The sequence below is a fragment of the Macaca thibetana genome, chromosome 3, assembly GCF_024542745.1.
Source record: "Macaca thibetana thibetana isolate TM-01 chromosome 3, ASM2454274v1, whole genome shotgun sequence".
Taxonomy (NCBI): domain Eukaryota; kingdom Metazoa; phylum Chordata; class Mammalia; order Primates; family Cercopithecidae; genus Macaca; species Macaca thibetana.
The window spans coordinates 87,911,466-87,934,435 of record NC_065580.1 but is presented as its reverse complement, the minus strand read 5'-3'; the positions used below and the strand labels follow the sequence as shown (position 1 = coordinate 87,934,435).

At 33.6% G+C, this 22,970-nt stretch overlaps 1 protein-coding gene across 1 annotated transcript in view; it reads right to left on the bottom strand.

Moving 5' to 3' along the window:
• The window catches only part of AHR (aryl hydrocarbon receptor), a 47,168-nt gene that overhangs the window by 3,451 nt on the left and 20,747 nt on the right, over window positions 1–22,970 (bottom strand). Inside the window, exons 3-10 of the mRNA XM_050783107.1 lie at window positions 19,429–19,535; window positions 13,867–13,956; window positions 11,665–11,788; window positions 10,880–11,010; window positions 7,705–7,907; window positions 6,811–6,920; window positions 6,007–6,148; window positions 2,098–3,346 (exon numbers count right to left, since the gene is read on the bottom strand). Of these exons, the coding sequence (XP_050639064.1) occupies window positions 2,098–3,346; window positions 6,007–6,148; window positions 6,811–6,920; window positions 7,705–7,907; window positions 10,880–11,010; window positions 11,665–11,788; window positions 13,867–13,956; window positions 19,429–19,535 (2,156 nt within the window). The remainder of the gene's footprint in view (window positions 1–2,097; window positions 3,347–6,006; window positions 6,149–6,810; window positions 6,921–7,704; window positions 7,908–10,879; window positions 11,011–11,664; window positions 11,789–13,866; window positions 13,957–19,428; window positions 19,536–22,970) is intronic.

The following is a 22,970-nucleotide window of genomic DNA, read 5'->3' as shown; positions in this document are numbered from 1 at the left end:
AATCAAGTTACCAAAAGAAAATGCCCTTTCTTGTTTTCTTACACTGCAATGAATCTGGTTTCTATAACTGCTAGTAGAAAAAAGAAAAATAAAAAGGAACGGCATGAAGATGCACAGCTCTGTAGAGTTTTATAGATTATAGAGCCTTTATATTTTAGTTAGTGGAAGTTCTGGAAACTTTAAAACAGATTAAAATCATAGCCTTAATTGCTTCAAATAAAATCTACCTTTGTAAAGCCTACATAACAGGCTTCAGTAATCAAAATGTTAATTACTTCACAGATCCTCCAAAACATATATAAAATCTATAGTAAAAGTCATATAACCTGTCTCTTCAATGAATGGCAATACTGTAAATTCTTTAAATAAAAAGTATTACCTGTCCGGATAATGGTGAGTTTTAAATGATTTTTTCTCATTACTCATAACACAATTCATGTCAGCCACTCTCTTTAAACATACTGTACAGACAGTGTCATCCAACAGAAATATAATGTGAGTCACATACAGAACTTAAATTTTTGGCCACAGTAGATTAAATAAAATACATTACTAAAGTTAATTTTACCTGTTTCTTTTTACTTTTTTAATGTGGCTGCTGAAAAACTAATCATTTCAACATAAAATCAACAATAAAAGATGAGATATTTTACATTATTTTTTCAAGCCAAGTCTTCAAAAATCCAATGTGTATTTCACACAGCACATCTCAATTTGGACTAGCCACATTTCAAGGGCTCAACAGCTACTCAGTGGCTCAATATTGAGTGTCTTAGGCTCAATAACATCTACTCTGGAGTATATGTAGGTCTACAGAATTATTTGTTTATTCACAAAGAAACAATGAAAAGTAGTGAGGGGAAAACATTGCAAAGAACTTACGTGCTACTCATGCAACTCCTTATTCAAAATGTAATTTTACAGAATTAACTTCTGGACAATTTGCTTTACTCAAGAGTAAAATATACTTTCATAGCAATTTTCTGAGATTAACTGAATATTATTCAATTTTAATACAATTGAAAGATGTAAGGAATGAGAATAAGAAAAAATCTTCACCATCATTTTCTATTAAAAAGCTCATAAATGATTACACAAGCAAAATGTATGAAAAAAGCCAGAAAATACAATTAAAGATAAAGCTTCAGGTCATACTTTTAATTATTATACTCTAATACAGAGTAAACAGGGGCCAAGGAGCTTAATTTTAGTCAAGATATTGTTTAAAGCTAAACTTAAATATCCTTTAAAATGAACTAAATATATTCTAATGGAAAAGCATAAATGCAAACATGATATATTCCTGAGTGGCCAGAGACAGCAGCTATTAACATTATGTTAACTTTTTTTTTCAGTGATCATTTTTAAAGTGTGCTTACTGCCAGATAGATTCTGATGACACATTTAAACAACAAAAATACACCATCAAGCTTGATTTCCATGACAGAAAGCCAGCTGAGTTACCTCTTTTAAGAAAGGCAGAAAAGAAAGCCATTCTACCTTAAAGGATAAAATGAGGATAGGGGAGGTAATGTGGAGGAATAGCTCGAGAACATGGAGGTGCCTAGGACTGAATTCCAGGGATATAATTAATCTAGAGTTTCAAAGGCATTGTAAGAAAGTACACTTACATTTGAGTTTAACTCAATTTCAAACATATATAAAAAAAATAGAGCTTTGAAGAAATTATTCTTAAAAATTGCAATACTTTTTAAAGTTTGAATTTTTAAATTGCCATATTTTTAAAGAATCCAGAAAGAATAAACCAAATTATCTATTTTAAACATAATACTTCTAAAAACTAATTTCACCTGGTAATTTAGGTCATCTTATATTAAGGACACATTCATGTTGCTTCAGTCCTTCGTATCTTTCTCTCTCATGAATCAGGTGAATGATATATTAGTAACATACTAGAAAAAGTACAGGCTTGTAAAAAAAAAAAAAAAAAAAGGTAGTCACAGATATAATGAAAAATGCTGTCTCCATGAACGTTATGGAAAACAGATTAAAATCAGCTGACATAAAAAATGTGTAACATGTCTATAAGGTAAAAAGAATCACTGAAAGATTTATTCAGTTTGATAACACCCTTACCTTGTTTAAAAATGCCTGCTGGCCCGGCAGTACTGGGTTGTACTGCATCTGACCCACATGGGTGTGCTGAGGTTCTGGCTGGCACTGATACATCGACATGGCCCCAGCATAACAAGTCTGAGGAGTTACTATGGCTGACTGTGGATTTAATCCATGCTTTTGGTTTTCAGGAACTTGTAAACAAGTGACAAAATCTTCTAAACTAGAAGTAGTGGGGTATGGGGATGGTTCATAACTCCCCATAGGATAGTCCAGCTCTGTACATTTGGAATGTTGTGGTAATACAGGCTGATTACAGGAAATAAAGTTCTGTGTATAAGGCACAGGATCCATTTCAGATTTGTAGGGGAACTCTTGATTGATCCCATGTAAGTCTGAAAAGACATTATATTGTTGTGGGTCTTGCCGTGGACAACTGAAAGGCACGAATTGGTTAGCGCTCCAATTTGCAAACATGCCATTAACTTGCATATGCTTCATTTTCTGACACAGTTGTTGCTGTGGCTCCACTACTGCTTGCTTTTGGTGATGCTGTTGTTGCTGTTGCTGTTCTAACTGTAGGTGTTCCTGTACCATACAGCTTGAGTTCAGAGCCAGCGACTGTTGCTGTTGATAATCTGAAGGTATGAAGGGAGACTTACTTAAAGAATCTTGGATGTATGTCAAGATTTCATCTGTTAAGTCAATGTCTCTGAAGTCAACCTCACCGGAAAAATCATTTCTGAAAAATTTTTCATTCTGCATGTGTTTGATGTCTTCAAAATCAATGCCTAGGTTTTTCATAATGCTGTACAAGTCACTGTTTTTACTATCCTGAAAGAGCCCTAGGTGACCTCCAGCAAATGAGTTCACATCCTGAGGCTGGTCAATTTGCTCATGTTTCAGGATAGTATCATTTCCCATCGGTGCAGTATTATCTTCCCAATTTCTGCATTCATTCATAGATTCGTTAAAGAAATTGTTTTCAAAAGGTGCAGTACTTGAAGTACTTGAAGCAGGATAGAGATAAATAGACTCATCTTGTTGCATCACGGCAGCAAGGAGGGAACTAGGATTGAGAGAATCCTTGTTTAGAGTTGATTTGGTAGCAGAGTCTTTTTCGCTAGTGCCATTTTTAGTCCTTAGTGGTAAGGGATCCATTATGGCAGGAAAAGGGTTGGTTGCCTCATACAACAAAGCTTCTCCAGTGGTAAACATAAAAGGCAACTTCATATTTCGTTTTCGTAAATGCTCGCTTCCTTCCTCATCTCTAAAGTTGTGTACAAAAAAGTCTTAGAGAAAATTCTATCAAACATTTTAAAATAAAAATTATTAAAGAAAGAAAAACATCAAGCAAAATACATTATGATTGAATTCAAAAGGGGGCATATTTTATTTTCACCTCAATTATTCTCATGACTGGTGCTATAAAATTGTTTTTCAGACAAGCATATTTAAATGATTTAATTTTTTAAAAATAACTTAGTTAATTCCATGGTCACATTACAACCCTACCTGACACCATGCAAAAACAAAAACAAAAACAAAATTGTGTGGAATAAAGCTCTACACATAAAAACAGACTACGAGAATTTAGGGGCCAGGCCCGGTGGTGCATGCCTGTAATTACAGCACTTTGGGAGGCTGATGTGTGCGGACTGCTCGAGCCCAGGATTTTGAGACTAACCTGGGAAACATGGCGAGACCCCCACCTCTACAAAAAAATAAAAATTAGCTAGGCGTGGTGGCACATGCCTACAGTCTCATCTACTCGGGAGGCTGAGGCAGGAGGACTGCCTGAGCCGGGAGGTTAAGGCTGCAGTGAGCCACATTTGTGCCACTGCATTCCAGCCTAGGTGATAGAGTAAGATCCTGTCTCAAAAAAATAATAATAACAAAATAAAAAAAATTAGGAATTAGAAACTTAAGAATCTGAAACAACAAACCTCTCTAATAAAACCCAGAAGCTATAAAGACAAAGATTGGCATAATTAGTAATATGAAAGTTATTTAATATTAAAGTATTTGTATTTTTGCAATAGAATTCTTAAATAAAATATTTGTAACATATATAATTTATAATTTAACATATATATATATATATATAATTTCATATCCATAATAAAGAGCTCCAATAGTGTCTAAGAGAGAGGCAAACAACTCAACAGAAAAACAGGTAAATGACACAAATGTAATTTATAAAAGAAAAATATCCTAGAAAGATGTAAAAAGATGCCCCCTATTAGTAATAAATAAATGAAAACAACATGTCTTAGTAACAGAAGCACACAAAATAACAAATGTATAGAAATATGAACACAATTAACAAACTAGACTTCTGATATACAAAAAGAACAACATACTCCCAAATGACAGAACATGTATTCTTCACAAGATTACATGGGATATTTTACCAATGTAGACCGTGTATTAGATCATAAAATAAGCCACCACAAATTTCAAAAAAACTGAAATTCATTCAGAGAACGTTTTCTGACTATAGTGGAACTAAGTTACTAAGTCAATCACAAAAAGGCAAGTAGAAAAATCCCCAAACACCAAAAAGTACAGTAACACTGTATTTCTAAATAATTCGTGAATAAAAATAAAATAAAAAGAAAATTAGCCAGTATTTTCAATTAAATAAAAATAAGATAGCAAAAGATGAGGGTTGTAAAGTTGTACTTAAAGGGAAACTGATATATATGTTTAAGTATGTATTTTTTAAAAGTTGGATAAAATCGTAAATTATACCCAAAGAAAGTAGAAGGAAGAAAATAATAATGAGCAGACAAAATTAAAACTGAAAACAAATGTATAAAATAGAAAAAAAATCAATAAACCAAAAGTTGGATTCTAATAAAGACTAATAAAGTCTAATTTAAAAAAGGTGCCTTCTAGAAACATTGATCAAGCGAGAAGGACAAATTTGTAGAGGTACACACATACCCACGCACTCATATACATCTGTACACACATACTCATATACTTCCATGGGTACTTATATACACACATACATTCACCATGTTCATGGGTTCAAAGATTCAGTATTAAAAAGATGTTAATTCTCCCCAAATGATCTACAGTCTCAAAGTAATCTCACTCAAAATCTCAACAGATTTTCAGACAACTGTTTTCTAAAATGTATATGGAATTATAAAGGGCAAAGAAGAACCAAGGCAATCTTCACAAGCAGAACAACAAAAAAGGCGAAACAAACAAAATAAAGACACACTCAGACATAGAAATTTATAATAAAGATAGAATAACTAGGACTGTGTAATGCTAGACAAAATAGACAACTACACCAATGGAACTATTAATAGAACAACACAATCCAGACAGAGAACCAAAGACAAAATCCCCTGATCAAAATACAGTGCAGTGGGGAAAAGATGACCTTCTCAGTAAATCACCTTTTCAATGTGACTGGTCAATTGGGTATACATATAAGGGCTGGGGGGAATCAATCCTTACCTCAAGCCACAGACAAAAATCAATTCTCCAGGGTGGGAGGAAACATTTGCAATACAAATATTTGATAAAGGACTCATTTGTAACATATGTAAGAAACTCTTGAAATCACTGCTGGGTTTAGAGAACATATTCTAAATAAAGCATTGTTATATTTTTCTTTTATTTTACCAATGACACTAGCTTTTCATATGTACTTCATATGCCCAGGATAAAACCCTAGTGTTTTCTTTTACTATTCTTTCTATAGCTCTGCACATGTAGCTGCTCAATAAAATTTGTCAATTCTGTCTTCTCAATGTCTCTCACCTGTGCTCTTCTTTCTAGACAAATTACTTAAACTTTTCAGTTTTTATTTACAGACTAAATTCTGCTTGAATTATTTTTATGCTTTCACATAAGAGGACTTATGAAAACAAAACTGTTAACAAAAACAGGAAACATTCTTTTGCTTACGTTAGTGGTCTCTGAGTCGCAATGATATAATCTGGTCTTCCATTTTTATAAAGCAGGCGTGCATTAGACTGGACCCACGTCCATCGATTGTTTTTTGTAAGAAGCCGGAAAACTATCAAGCCGCTTTCTCCAGTCTTAATCACTAAAATAAAATTAAAAAATTAAATTATCAAACCCCAAATCAATATATTAAAGAATATTCCTAAAACAAAGCTCTTGTGACATAGTTCTGGATGTATTTCCTTTATCCCCAAAGATGATACATTTTAAACACACACAAAAAAAGGCATGGAAATGGTTTTTCAGAGTTTTTTTTCCACTTCAGACTAAATTTATTATTTTAAATGTTAAAGGGAAGATTATGTACCAGACAATTCTAGTAACACAGGAAAGTAGAGAGAGAGCATAAATTGGGGACAAAAAAGATTAAAAAATTATTTTTAAATAGGGAATATTTTCCTACAGGCTAATACTTTATAATTTTAAAGTAGAGTTATTAACATCATTGTTACAATATTAACATATATTTATGAATTGATAATAATGTAATTTAAAAATTCCCAAGCAAAACTTCATGGGCCAAATGGTTATTTTTTAATAACTAAACAACAATATTTCTATGAGGCAGGTGTAGACAAGTTAATGAACAAAGAGTGTAACCCTGGTTAATCATGATGATAAGTTACTAAGTAGAAGTTTATCTATATAGTTTACTTAAACACGTTATATTACATAAGAATTTGAAACATGTACTACAGTGTATTCTGTTTTTTTCTGACATGTTCGTAAGGAACTACAACTTACTCCGGATATGGGACTCAGCACAATAAAGCATATCAGCAGCATGAATAAACTGATACCCTGATCCTCTCGTGCACAGTTCTGCTTCAGTATATCCTAAAACAATTCTTCCTCTGTTTAAAATTTAAAAAGGTAAAATAAGAATGAATTATGATTTAACATAAATGAAATAACAAAGATAAATTCATTGGTTTTACGCTAGTTTCTGCAATGTTTTAGTTCACATTTAGAATTTCACATCAGTAAGTAGATATGAAATTAAACACATCTATGTAAACCGCTCTTCCTTGCTTATGATTGCAAATTTCAGTTTCAGCCTATTTTCTTTTCCTGAATAAAACCACGGAAATTAGTATGCTAAAACTGAATTGAATAGAGCAGATGTACGGGTAACAGAAAATCTTTAATATAAATCTGGAACGTTTTTATAATCTATTTTTAGGGAAGAAGGTTTTTCAAATTACCTCTCTTCATTCCCCCATTAGAAAGGAGAAAAGCACTGATATGTTTTGATACGATATAAATGCTTAATATCAGACTCTTGCTCACAATTTTCTGAAAGTTACTGAAACTTCTGGAGCTAGAAATCAAATAACATTTGTGCCATTTAAAAACGTAAAACAAACCAACATAAAAGTCATCAGAAGAACAAACCTTACTAATATATAAGAACATCATCATCTGAGACAAGTCTTGCAAAAAATTAAAAAGATGATTTGTGAGCCTGATGAAATTATTTTTACTGTAAAAGCCTACACTGAAAGAATAAAAGCTAATAGCCAATCTAATAATAAACAATATTACATACAGTCCACAATGTATGTTTTACATGCTAAGAGAGACTTACTGAAGCATAATGTACATCTGATAGAATAAAAGTGACAAAGTCTCACTTACTTGGCATCACAACCAATAGGTGTGAAGTCTAGTTTGTGTTTGGTTCTAAAGATAAAATTTTTGGTCCGGATTTCAAGTATGGATGGTGGCTGAAGTGGAGTAGCTATCGCAAACAAAGCCAACTGAGGTGGAAGTATTGATCCATCCTTCCCTTTCTTTTTCTGTCCATGAAGATACTTTAACCTCCCTTGGAAATTCATTGCCTTAAAATAATAACAACAAAAAAAGTTCATTAAAATTAAAAATATGAAAGTTCCTTTTAAAAAGGCTCCATTATGGCTGCTTCTAGGGTTCTTGATAATTCCATAAATATTCCTGAAGCTGAGAACTGTTAGTTTCTTTCATTCCTGTCTCCATGGGACACCCATTAAAACTATCCCAAAGAGTAATATGAGAAATATTCTAAAGGGATAAGTGAACCACTCCTTGTTCCTAAATGGTCATAACATGAATACCTATATAATTTTCCAAGCTTGCCATTACCCTATCATTTTCACCTCGCACAGCTCCTTGCACACCAGGCAATCAATATATCCTGAATGGTAATAAAGCCCTAAACATTCATTTTCAAGCATACATGAACTATATTGCAGCTCATAGCGTATTGCATAGTTCATAGTAATCTTTTCTATAGAGACAAAATATAATTTTATTAAAACACTAAAATGAATCATCATGAAAACATATAAAGAATGCAGAGCTCTACTGAGTAAATATATGGAATAAATTTAGAAGACAGGGAAAACAAAGGCAACTTAAACATGAACATGATATATTTAATTGGTTAAAACAGTATCAACCAGTCCAAGGGATGGTTCTGACATCAATATAATAGCAGCGCAAGGAGGAAAAGACCCTCTTGCACACAGGTATTCCACCTCAGACATACAGTCACATGTCACTTAACAAAAGGGGCATGTTCTATGAAATGTGTCCTTAGGCAATTTCGTCATCCTGTGAACATCAGAGGGTAGGTACACAAACCTAGACAGTATACCTTACTATACATCTAAGCTATACAGTATAGCCTTTTGTTTCTAGGCTACAAACCTGTACAGCATGGTATCATACTGAATACTTTAAGTAATTGTAACACGGTAAGTATTTGTGTATCTAAACATAGAAAATACACAGTAAAAATAAAGTATAAAAAATGGTATACCTGTATAAGAGTACTTATTTGTAAATAAGGCAGGCAGGACTGAAAGTTACTCTGGTTTAGTCAGTGAGTGAGTGGTGAGTGAATGTGAAGGCCTGAGACGTTACTGTACACTATTAGAGTTTATAAACACTATACACTGAGGCTACACTGAATTTATAAAAAATATTTTCCTTTAGCCCGGGCGCAGTGGCTCATGCCTGTAATCCCAGCACAACTTACTGTAACTTTTTTACTTTATAAACTTTGACACTTTTAACTGTTGACTCTTTTGTAATAACACTTAAACACAGTGTACAGCTACACAAAAATATTTTCTTTCTTTACATCCTTATACTATAAGCTTTCTCCCATTTTTTAAAATTTTTTTTTACATTTTAAACTTTTGAGTTAAAACCTAAGACATAAACCCACACATTAGCTTAGGTCTGCACCGTGTGAGGATCATTAATGTTCCTATCTTCCACCTCTACATCTTGTCCCACTGGAAGGTCTGCAGGGGCAATAACATGCATGGAGCTGTCATCTCCTGGGATCTTCTTTTGGAATATTTCCTGAAGGACATGCCTGAGCCTGCTTTACAGTTAACCTTATTCTAAAATAATGATTAAAATAAAATCATTAAAAGTATAATAAATAAAAAAATAAAGTAAAATAATGATTAACAGTAAATACATAAATATATAGTGATTTATTACTTTCAAGTATTATGTGTCATACATAATTGTATGTGCTATACTTTTTATATGACTGGCAACACAGGTTTGCTTCCATCAGCATCACCATCAACATGTGAGTAATGCTATGACATCGTTAGGTGATAGGGATTTTCTGGCTCCATTATGATCTCATGGGACTACCATCATATACGTGGTCTGTTACTGACCAAAGCATCATTATGCAGCACATGACTCTACATACTAATTGTTCATGAGCAATAATACTGAGAAAACTACCTCAAAGCACAATTCTAATTCTGAGTCAGCAAAATCCTCTTCAGAAATACATAAACCAAAATCATTGCTTGGTAATGCTTAATTTAAGATTTGATTACCTGTTTCAAATTCCTTGTTATTCACAAAAAGTATACAATATACTCTGTATTCTCTTCTCCTGTACTTGGTGACACAAACTAAGGATACAATGAGAGACAGAGAAGTCCACTCTGAGGAATCCTAGGCTGCTCCCTACAGCAAACTCCTATGCAGGTGTTCAGACTTTGCAACAAGAAACAGTGTCTCCTATCAGATGATGATTCTACAATTGCGAATATACAATCATTTTTCTATGTGGCAGTTATTTGAGACATATGGAAAGGCCATTATTTTTCTGTCTAGCAGGCATTAAATCCTCCTATTAAAAAAGGGCTACATAATTCTCTCCTATCTTAAAAATCCTAAAATAGTCAAAACACAAGGCTTCATGTTATTTCACTCAATCTTTGTTATTATAGTCTAAAGAACAGTTTTCTGAATTATAGAGGATAGTCAAAATCAGAAATAATTATTTTAAAATGCTACCTTATCAAATTATTTGGTAGATTTTTAAAGCTGAAATCAAAGATAACCAAAGAAAATTGGTTTCACTTGACTTTTTTTTTCTATAACTTAATGTTAAATCAAATTTAGGCTGAAGATGCCTCTGCTCCTTAAGTCCTTACCAAGGAAATGCAACTTCATTTACTATATAAACTAACGGAAAGCCTAACAGTAGAAGTGAACTTTTGTAACCGAATAGCTGAGTCTCAGTCACAGGTGACCAACTAATCAGATCATCTTCAAATAAGGCAAACCCCAAGCTGTAATCAATCAAGCTATTTCTGTACCTCACTTGCATTTTCCGTTCATAAATGCTCCAGCCCATGTTTTTATGTGAGCTCTCTGAACCTCTCTGGTTCCAAGGGCTGCCTGATTTGGGAACAGTTCTTTGATGAATTAAATTTTGCTAAATTAAATTTGCCTCAAGCTTTCATTTTAACCACAGTAAGAGCCAGTATCATAAGATTTTGTACCTTACCAGAAAACCAGATGAATTATCCAGCAGACACCTCAGACGACATATGAAGCACCTCTCCATAAAAGGAGAGTTTTCTGGAGGAATCTGGTCTGCGTTATAACAGACTACTGGCTGGGGGAGACCAGGGGCTTCTGTAGAAATAAAGGCAAAACAAATTTACTTTCCATTTTGCTGTAAAGTTAAGCATCTGCGTAGGTAAAATTTCTATTAGTTTCTAAACTGGAGTCTGTATTCTGAACACAAAAAAATCATTTTCAGAAGAGCTAATGACAAGAAACTAAAAGTTTATTAAATATCACTTTCATCAGATAGAACTTGTGTAATTTTTATTGAGCTATCACTGTCAACAATTTTCACATTTTCTAACGTATTTTTGTTTTCTTTAACACTTATTTCCAAAAACATTTTTTGCATTGAGAAAAGCATTTTTATACTTGTATATGCTAGCTTACTTTTTTCTTTGGTGCATTTTAAACACAATAATTTACATGCACTCAGGTATCAACCTTGTGTACCTTCCTTCCATCTTTCATGATGGTACTACTTATTTTTATAAAATACATTACTGAGTATGGCAATACTCTGTTGCCTGAAACTCATTAATGGCTCCCATTTGCCAAAATATTCCTTAGCTCATCAGGCTCACTGTGGCCTATGATTGCAGATTTATATCTTTCCATTACTTCCCTATCATGGAGTTCTATGACCTTCCAGGTTCCCAGCCTCCTTTCACAGAATCACATTTAAAAACTACCAACACAATCTTTTGTACCATCAGTTCTTACCATCAATTCCTTGTCCAGACTCTGTACACTGAGAAGGATTTAACGCCCAGTGTAGCTGACGCTGAAATTCAGCTCGGTCTTCGGTATGGATAAGTTCATACACACTCTGATGTATGACATCAGACTAAAGAAAAAAGATACAAGGAATACAACAAAAGCACTGATTAAAAAAATATGGCTTACTAAATTAATTTTAAAGCCTATTTAGATTAGTGGGTGCTTGCTAGTGGTGATGAATACAAATTGGATGATTCCTAAAGTTCCCTAGTCACCTAAGATAGAAAAAGCTAGACAGACTGGCACTACAACAGATAAGCCAAAAGTTACTTGTCATCAGTTCCCAACGTGAATGCTCTTGCTCAAATAAGTCACCTCCCCATTCCTTAAATGCAACATACTAAAATCTGTTTATGTTTCGTATCCATTTGTTAATTTTTAGATTCTTATCTCTTCCACGCAGCTTTTCCTAACCACCCAGGCCTCTTTGACTTCTCTAAGCTTAATGGTATTCTCTAGGTATTTCCTTCACTGTTCTCTAAAATTTTCTTCGTATAAAATTTTCACTCCAAGTAGATTCCACAAGAGCAAGGGATTGTGCCTTTACTATATCAAACCCACTTTCCTCCTCTTGCCTCTCACCATTTACTATAGTGCTGAGCCCTTAGTGCTTAAACCAGAGTTTTCCTTTTTTTTTAACTGCAAGTTGTGATAAAAAACACATTTCTATCTGTCACAGGTGTATGCATAGACATATACACATGGAAAAGTTTCACAAAACACTTACCATTATTACATGAGATAATACTGTGTATTCTATATTATTCCATCCTGAACAACTAAAAAACAGTTTGATGGTGATCCACTGTCTTGACTGCATACCCATGAGCGAGTCACAACTTGCAGTTTTAAAAATGGTGTCTTAATCTACCACTTGTGTCAGATATGAATGTTGTTTTAGGAAAAAAATCCATGTGTATATGGGAGAAAAAAAATGGATTGGAAAATGGCTGATCTCTTTGATTTTCTTACTGATATAAATCACAATATCAAATCATGATTAAGACAGTTATATAATTCATTTGGCTTCAAACAGGCTTTTCTATGGACATTAATATATTTTCTTTAGAATGCAACAAATCAGAAGTTTAGACTTTGTGGTAGTAGCTAGATTCCACTATTTTAGTCATCTACACTTAAATCTTCCTAGGAACCTAATCTTCTCATATTAAATCATCTTGATGCCATTACACAATTTCCAGAAGTTGCATCTGAAACACAAGTTGAAATGCACATCCCCTTTAACAAAAGCCTTCAGTGGTCTCCATTGGACATACAATATAGTTGAAGCTCTAGTCTATATAACTGTTATTAAGACCAGCAGCCTTGTGAGCTTGATAGAAGTGCAAATTCAAGAGCCCCACTGTGAACTACTGATTCAGAACATCTGGCAAATGGGTCTCAGAGATGACCAAGTTTTATCAAGGTCTTCAGGTGAGTTCTTGTGCACATTGCAATTTGAGAACCAGATATACAAGAATAGCAAGCATTCAAATGTTACAATCGGTTCTTAAACCATAAAAGATGTTATTGTCCTTCAAATATGTCAAGTATTTATAATTCCATCTATTCTTCATTCATTCAATAACATTAAACAAGCCAGTCACGTTAGTTTCCTTCAATGACTTCCAGTCTAGTGCTTATAGTACTTCTATATTCCTATGTTCTCTCGTCCATCCACCTGCTACACAATATTTAGGTCAGCTTATATACCATTTGATTTAGGATATCTTCCATAATCCACATAAATCAGAATTAAAGGTATAAATCATAGGATTTTACTTGTACTTTTTATACAGCACCTCATTCATTTCATAGTTGTCATATATACTCTGCTATCCATTGATGCCAAATAATTTTGATCTTATCCCCTAGACCCCATGTGCCTGAAAGTTTCTTATATATGAGATTCTTGATAAGCAAAAGAAGAAACACAATAACCATGAATCGCATAAAGATTTAAAGGAATTAATAGTGCAGTAAATTATTAATATTAGAAAAAATTATTAGCTACAAATACATAATGTATTCTACAGCATATATTGATACTTTATACATACAAATGGTCAACTGTGTCCAAAAGTATAACATACATGAAAAGTAAATGATATAATAATATAAATGACATAAGTAATATATACTTACCTGCTGAAACCCTAGATAATCTTGTATAGTAGAAGAAGCATAAAAGACCAAAGCATCTGTAGTGACAACTAATACAAAGCCATTCAGAGCCTACAAGGAAAGGAAGTTCTAAAATTAGTAATATGACTTAATATTGACCGTCACATAAAAGTTATTACTTTTATCTCTGAAAAATCTTCTCTTCAAAATGGTTAAAATAATTACATTTCACAAACACAGCCATAACATACACTCCTGGACTAAGAAATACCTATTCATACCTTTTGATTTGTCTATGGAAAAACAGCTAAATTTAATGCTCAATCAGAATAACTTTGGTAGAATATGGAATTCATCTTCTTCCTCATGTTTCAGATTTTCTCTTTTAAATATATTGTACATATTTTTTAAAGAACAAACTATTTAGACATTCACTATAGTCTATCACACTGCTTTTTTTGGGGGGGAAACTGGAGGCAAAGATGTTGATTAGATTCTTAAAGTGGGAACACTAAAACTCTTCTTGTACAAAGACATTTCAAGCACTGACACAAACATTTTAAGTCATAGAACATTTTAAGACTTCTATAGGAAAACACAATATATATATAATATATAATTAAAATATAATACACATGCAAAGCAAGCATACAGTGAATTTAGTCCACTAAAATTTAACGTCATTATGAACATATACTTAAATTTATCATTTTGTATGTGTTATTTCTATTTGTTCACAGCACATCCGTATGTATAACGTTTCTTTTTCTCTCTGTTTTGCCTGCTTTGGGTCCATTATTATTAGCCCATACTCTTTAGTTTGGAAGTTATAGTCTCTTTTTCTATTACTGAACAATTCAAGTCCAATATCAACTAATACCTTTATTCTCCTCTTGGATAACAATTGTATCATAGATCACTTTATTATTATCATATATTTTAATTCTACAAGCCCTCACTGTTTTCTCCTTGAGTTCAATTTGGTATTTGATCTATTCTTTACTATGTGATCATAGCTAATGTCTTCTAACACCCTCTTTTTCATGTAAGGAGAAATATAGTATGGTTTAGTTTAAGAATTGTACTGTGTAGTCAGACAGATTTGGTCTGGACTCCTGTCTCCGTCTATTACTAGCTGTGGGGCTGTGTGGCTTTGGTTAAGGTATTCACTCCTTTTTAGGCTTCAGTGTTATTTCAAAAACTGGCACTTCATCAGGTAGACATAATGACAATATCCCACCTAACTCAATGCTTAGCACAGAGCTAGCACTCAGTGTAATAAGGTACAATGCTATATGGTTGTAGAAATAAGCAAATAAATATTTATATCACGATGCTTTGAGAACTATAAAGAGCTATATAAATAATAGTGATTCATTTGTTCAACACATAATAAACTATTACATGCCCAAGGGGAAATATGTATGCTAAGTACTGGGATTTAAGAGTTAACAAGGCTTTGCCCTTGTGCTTATGATGCTCACATCTAGTCTAGTCAATATCTTCATTATCAGATGAAATAAATGAAATACAGTGGCTCTCTCTCTTTTCACTCCAATTACTTTCCACATTCAAGATTCTTGATCTGTATTATCTGACAACTGGACTACAAAGATAACAATTATTATTTAGTATTCCTTTTCCTAAATGTTTTTATGTATTTGAGTGGTTTATTTCTCCCAAAAACCCAATGAGGTAAGTGCCATGTTCCAGTTTTACAAGAGAAGAAACTGAAGTCAAGGACTATACCTTTAAAAGTAACTTGCCCAAAGTCACAGAGCCAGAAAATGGCTGATCCAGGAGATAAACTCAGTCTGGTTCCAAAGCATACCCACTTAAATAACATGATATGCTGCCTTTATGTGTTATCGATCCCAAATTGGTGCATGGTTCTGACTGTTTTGTTCTGCTTTTTTACTTTTAAGGTCAAGGGCACAAGTGCAGGTTTTTTACATAGGTAAACTTGTGTCATGAGGTTTTGTTGTACAGATTATTTCATCACCCAGGTATTAAGCCTAGTACTCATCAGTTATATTTCCTGATCCTCTCTCCCTCCTCCCACCCTGCAGCCTCTAAATGGCCCCAGTGTGTGTTGCTCCCCTCTGTGTGTCCATGTGTTCTCATCATTTAGCTCTCACTTATAAGTGAGAACATGCAGTATTTGGCTTTCTGTTCCTGTGTTAGCTTGCTAACGATAATGGCCTCCAACTCCATCCATGTCCCTTTAACCACAAGCAGGCTCTCAGGTTTTTGACTACAAATATTATATGTAATACCCGGCAATTCCCTTAGGATAAACAATGGTGATTCTACCCATAAGAACTTCAATATTTAATGATTAACACACTCAAAATTGGATATTCTTAAATTCTCTCGACAGTAACACCATATATCCGTCATTGCACTGATTTATTCTGAAAATATCTGCTTCTCAGGAAGATTATCCATTAATCACATTCATATTATTTTGTAGAACATCATACGTTTTCAAACAGTGAAACAAATTTAGTCACATTCCAATAAACTCATTGGTGTATATGCCGGAAGACAGAAGGATAATTGAAGTACAGTTATCAAATCTCTTTAGACAAATGTTAATTGTTAGAAATAAAAATCTAGAAAGAATAGATGCATATCAATTTTTATATATCTCAAATGATCTCAAGTACCAGGAGGAACAAGGTTATTACTTGTATTGATTTGTCTTAATAAATTAACAGAAGGAATTAATATACTAATTAAATAAAAGAGATCATCATTCTTTTAGTCTTAGTCACAAAGATTCACTCGACCTATCTGAAAATTATGTTGAGCTCACTTACTATTTAAGAGAAATTGCAATTAATACTGTTACATAAAATTTCAACTGCTGTCACTGAAAAAGCTGCAAGATTTTAACAAGTACAGTATTAAATAGCAAGAGATATAATTTATTTTAAACTTATGAAATAAATATGTGAAGTAAATAAAGACACAGTTATTAGCATTGTTTCATTTTTATTCCTTGTAAAATAGTAATAAATTGAAGCTAACCTAGAAAGATGTCTTAAATTTTTAATAAAATTTTTTTTTTTTGAGATGGAGTCTCGCACTGTCACCCGGGCTGGAGTGCAGTGGCGTGATCTCTGCTCACTGCAACTTCTGCCTCCTGGCTTCAAGTGATTCTCTCGGGCCTCAGCCTCCTGGGTAGCTGGGATTACAGGCACCCGCCACCACGCCCAGCTAATTTTTTGTATTTTTAGTAGAGACGGCCAGACTGGTCTTGAACTCCTGACCTCGTGATCCACCTGCCTCAGCCTCCCAAAGTGCTGGGATCACAGGCGTGAGTCACTGCCCCAGCATTTTAATAAAAAATTTTGTAACATTTTCCTTATATGCCTTTGTTAAGCAGAGGAAAATAATTCTCCTCAAAAGTTTTAGGCCATATGGTATACAGAACCTCTGGTAACATCTTCCACATTGTACGGGTAATTGGCTGGTAACTGTAGGTTGCAATATAAAGTCAGATGTCATTATGCAATTGTATATAATCAAACAGCCATTTTCACATATCTAAAATGTTTTTAGTCATCTTCTTCATAAAAAGATAACATATAAGCACAATCCTAAGAAAATCATATAGTATGTGAGTCTTCCAATTAGAGAGCAATCTACAAATGGTATTCAATATAAACAGGTAAGTTTATTTTAACTGCTTAAGGGCTACCAATTTGCAGATAATTTAAAATATATATATTCCATATAATTATAGCTTTACAGCTTTGCATTCTTATTATCGTTATTCCGTTTTCCTGACATAGGGTATGTACACAATTTGTCTAAACGTTTTGGGAAAAAAATAAAAATTATTGGTCCATAATTTAAACCAACTTGCCAAGTGTTATGGCGATCAGTCCATATTTGTCTATTTCACCTGAACTACAGGATTTCATTATGGCCTTAGTAGATAACCCAAGAGGTGTGTTTAATCATCTTAAGCAGCAATTATTAAAATGCTTTCCTATGACCTGAATACAGAGTCTTTATGTTTGGGTTTATATATACATGAAGATCCTCAGTTGGGGCTGGGGGAGGACTCATGTTTTAATAGATTTACTTTGTTTAACATAAGTTAATTTTTGCTAACAGGAATTTGAATGTGATTACGCAATTGTAATAAAAAATGCTATATTATTAGGCACATCACCATTCACCGAATGAACTAGTGGAGTTACCAAAACTTAGGGTTACTTTTTGTAACAATGGTGAAGTTAGTTTTTCTAGTCAGTTCAGTGGGTGAAACTGAAAATGATCACATAGTTGTGATAGCACACATGGCACACAACTTTATTCTATCTTTTTTCAAAAAAAAAATTATCTGAGAATTTTAAGTGAGAATCAATCATGGCATCATTTCTAAAAAAAAAAAAAAGAGTAAAAAAAGATTCAAAATGCTTTCACAGGCAAATTAGAAACTAAATTCTGAAGTATAAAAATAGGGACTACCGTTGAGAAAATCTTTAGTATGTGAATAAGTCACAAACAGTTGCTAAAATAAAATGTAAGTTATAATATATTGACAAAATGAAATTTGGGTTAAGAAGTATGTTAAACTGAGAAATGCATTTAACAATTTTTTTTTTTTAGACAGAGTCTGGCTCTGTTGCCCAGGCTGAGTCGCCCAGGCTGGAGTGCAGTGGCACAATCTCGGCTCACTGCAAGCTCTGCCTCCAGGGTTCACGGCATTCTCCTGCCTCAGCCTCCTAAGTAGCTAGGACTACAGGCACCAGCCACCACACCTGGCTAATTTTTTTTGTGTGTGTTTTTAGTGGAGATGGGGTTTCACCACCTTAGCCAGGATGGTCTTGATCTGCTGACCTCGTGATCCGCCCGCCTTGGCCTCCCAAAGTGCTGGGATTACAGGCGTGAGCCACTGTGCCCGGCCACATTTAACAATTTTAATAGAGATACATTCCATAAAAAGTATATATAAATTCAACATCTTAAATTAGAACCTTTAAAATACTCTAGGAGTTCTTTCTGTTTGAAGAAATATTAATACAACAGAAGGGGTGGACCAGTCCTCTAACTAATCTCCTTCATATACAGTCATGTATTACTTAACAGCGACATATGTGGTTAGGTGATTTTCATCATCACGCGAACATCATAGAGTATACTTACACAAACCTAGATGGTATACTCTACTATACACTTACGCTATACAATGTAACTTATTGTTCCAAGGTTACAGACCTGTACAGCATGTTACTATACGGAATACTGTAGGCAATTTTAACACATGGCAAGCATTTTTGTATCTAAACATATTTAACTAGAAAAATTACAGTAAAAAATATGGTGTAATCTTACGGGACCACTGTCTATATGTGGTCTGTTGTTAACTGAAACGTCATTATACGATGCATGACTATAATTCCATTTTTTCATGTATTAAGCATCATTCACTATTGCAGTTCAGATGAAACTGACAAAAAACATTGAGTGAAACCCAAATAAACTGGGAATTATTAAAACACTTATTAATTCATTTTCCATTTACAACTGTCCTTAGTGTAAGAAACTATATTTATGAAAATTTACCTGTAATAAGAATTCTCCTTCTTGTAAGTTCAGGCCTTCTCTGAAATTTGCTGCTCTACAGTTCTCCTGGCCTCCATTTCTTTCAGCAGGGGAGGATTTTAATGCAACTATGCAAAAAAGGGAAAAATAATGATTTTAAAAGTAAGCAAAAGTAAAGAGCTATAATAGAAAACTTCTGAACACCAAACAAAGACACCTTGAAATACTGGCATCTACTGGTATTTTTAGTAATTGGGTAATACAAGGTAAATAATAAATACTAGGTAAGTAATCCTATTGCCAGTGGGTAGTTCCTTATTCTATGCTAGTAACAAAACTGAAGGACTTAGTAGTTGTCAGCTGACAGATTGTTAAAAATTGTTGATGAGTTCACAATATGACTTTTGTCACAAAACTGAGGAGTTTCAAAACTGCACAATAGTGTTATAAACACTCCTCTCCACTCCCACCTCCTTTCTTAGGAGATTAAAGTTCTCCATAATGTAACCTATAAAAATGACTCCAACTTTTTATATATTTATCTAAATATCAGGGAACTGGTGGTGGTGAGGAGAACAAAAGCAACTATGCACCTACTGAGATGTATTTCTGATGTGTGGAATCTTCTTGTCCAGCATTTGGGTAAAAACTGTTAATTACTGTTATTATTTAATAGGTTCATGTTAAATTTATAAATTAACTCATGGAGAATTAATGTCTTTATAATCTTGAATCATTCTATACAAGAACACACATTTTTTTGCATTTAAGTCTATATTTTGTCCTGCTAGAATGTTTTAAAGTTGTCTACAAAAAAGATGTGCACAGGCATTTTTATATTTACTCCTAGGTATTACATCTTGTCGGCTGTAGAGTGGCTTCTCTATTATATCTTCTAACTGCTTGTGGATTACATATGTGAAGGAAAGTCTGATGGCATGATAGGATGCTTACTATTGGAGGTGGCATGTTATAATGCTATTTCTTCTTTTTTTTTCCCTCACTCTGTGTGTGTGTGTGTGTGTGTGTGTGTGTGTGTGTGTGTGTGTGTGTTATGTATATATTTATAGTATGGGAGGAAGCACAGCTGAATAGAAATAATAATAGCTACCACTTACTTAAACATTTTGCCAAGCACTTTCAAATATTATCTCACTTAAAAGCATGTGGATATTGGTAACTGTTAGAATTGGGCTCAAATCTTACCTTTGACATTTACTAAAAGTGGGAGTTATTTGAGCCTGTCTCCTAATATGTGAGGTGGTAATTAAAAAAAATTTTTTAAGCACATCTTGCAGGGCTGTTGTGAAGAGTAATGAGAATATATGTAAAGTTTCTGACACACAGCAGATCAATAGTAGTTCAACAAACAGTAGCTTTAATTACTAGAAATATTTCTCAGAGCTTATGGATTCCCTGGTTATAAAGTATAATCTTTTAGATACTTTCTAAAGTATCTAAAAGTATTCTGACCTTTTTTTAACCTGTGATACTTGAATAAGAGAAACCATTAAATAAAACTGACTCTGGCAGTCCTCTTAAGACATACTTCACCGTATGTTTATGTGACTAAATCATCCAGCTCAGTGAAAAAACTGGAGATTTACTAATAACTAGACTTTCTCTCAGTTTGAGCAGAGTACCACATATAAAACCTGTCTGCAGTCTTTCATGTTTGCAGTGTATTTTCTGGTAAATCATCAGTGAACATGTCACACCAGAATCTCATGCCAAGTTCTTGCCTTTGCAGAAGTTAAAACATATCTCTTTGCAAGAAACAGCCAAAAGCGCAGTCTCTGAATATAACTTCAAAAGGCCAGAGAACAGATTTCCTTAGGCCAAAAAACAGTGAGGCAAACTGACCTAACAGTTCATCAAGACCAAAGGAAATGTTTAATCTGTACAGAGAGAGAATGGTAGAAGAGAGAATGGCCTTTTCTCCCTTTCTGTTCTGTAAGTTATGTTGTTGCTTGCTTACTAATGGCCACATTTGCTTGAATGCACAAAACCATACAATGTCAGAGTCAACTATATTCTGCTACTTTTCTAAAAGCTCTGGTATGAAGCACAATTTAAGAGTTAGACCAAGCATCAGTAATACTTGCTTTTAAAAAGAAAACAACAAAACCAAACCCTTATATTATGAAATAAGCCTAAAAATGGACAATAGCAGTGTCAGATTTTATATATCTAAATTATCGCTGGAAATCTCTTAAAATTAATATTTAATCAACACAATTGGTATTACTTCCACCTAGAGTCATTGGCAGTAGAAAAACATAAATATTAAGAGATAACTACTTGATCGCTGAGAAGACGACTAAGCAATGAGAGAGACCATTCATCTCAGAGTAATTTATAATTTGTTCTTGGGCTTGCACTGAGGGTATTAGCCAATGTAATTAGACACTAGAGTCAGATCATGTCTTTAAGTAGGGCATATAAGCTGTGGAAATAACTAGAAAACAATGTCAAAAAATACTAAGTACCAGAATAGGGTTTAATTAAAGTATTACAGGAACTTGAAGTAGAGAAAAAAATAAAAAGAACAAATTCTTTCTAAACAACAATGCTTATAATTCCAAATGCTGGAAGAATGATATTTAATATGTATAACTACTACATAAGTAGGAAAAGTGACAAGTTCATTTGTGGGAATGATTACTGGAGGTTTCTACCAAAAACAAATATGTAAATATTTCTGTTGCTCTTGTGTTTAAGGTTAATCATTGGTAAATCATTTAAGTAAATATTGTGCAAAGATGAGTCCGAGAAGGGTGGACTTTTAAAATCATTTAAAAAACACTGCTGTGCTTTTTTAGGAAACTAATTTTATGCCATGGCCTCTCAGCCTAAACTATGTAATTTCTACCCCTGCATGAAGTTTTTCTTCTATTTCTTGCTCTCATGCCTACTACCTCTAACTTATTAAAATTACTAGAAGCTCTATCAACACTACTCATTTTCAGGTATATAATTCTCGCGGTGATTAGAAAGCAAGCAATGAGTAAGAAAGTGACATTGAGACACTATCTCAAGAGCTGCTTCCTACCATCGGAGTGACTTTACTTAGTAATCATATGTGATACTGGGCACACGCTGTACACCTAGCACTTTCCACATATTATATCCTATTTAATCTTCATAATAGTTCTATGAGACTGATATTGTTCTTTCAATATATTAGGAAGCTGAGACTTAGGGAGGTTGAGAAAATGTTCCCAGGGTCATAGAGATTTAAGCGGCAGAGCTTAGAAAAAAACTCAGGTAGCCAGACCTCAGTGTGTGAGCTATTAATAACCACTGCCCACTATGCTAACCATGTTTGGCCCTTAGTTTCCTCATCTTTAAATGAGGACAATGCTACCTCTTGAGACAAATTCTTGTGAAGACTAAAATAACATGTAGAATACCAGGGTAATACCTGAGATCAATCACTGACAATCAAGGACAGAGGTAACGAAGTCTATGCTGAGTTTATACACCCTCAAACCATGATGAGAAACTTACAATTAAAGTGCCCCTGAGGAGGCAACTGAGTATTTTATCAGCTTTAAGTGGAG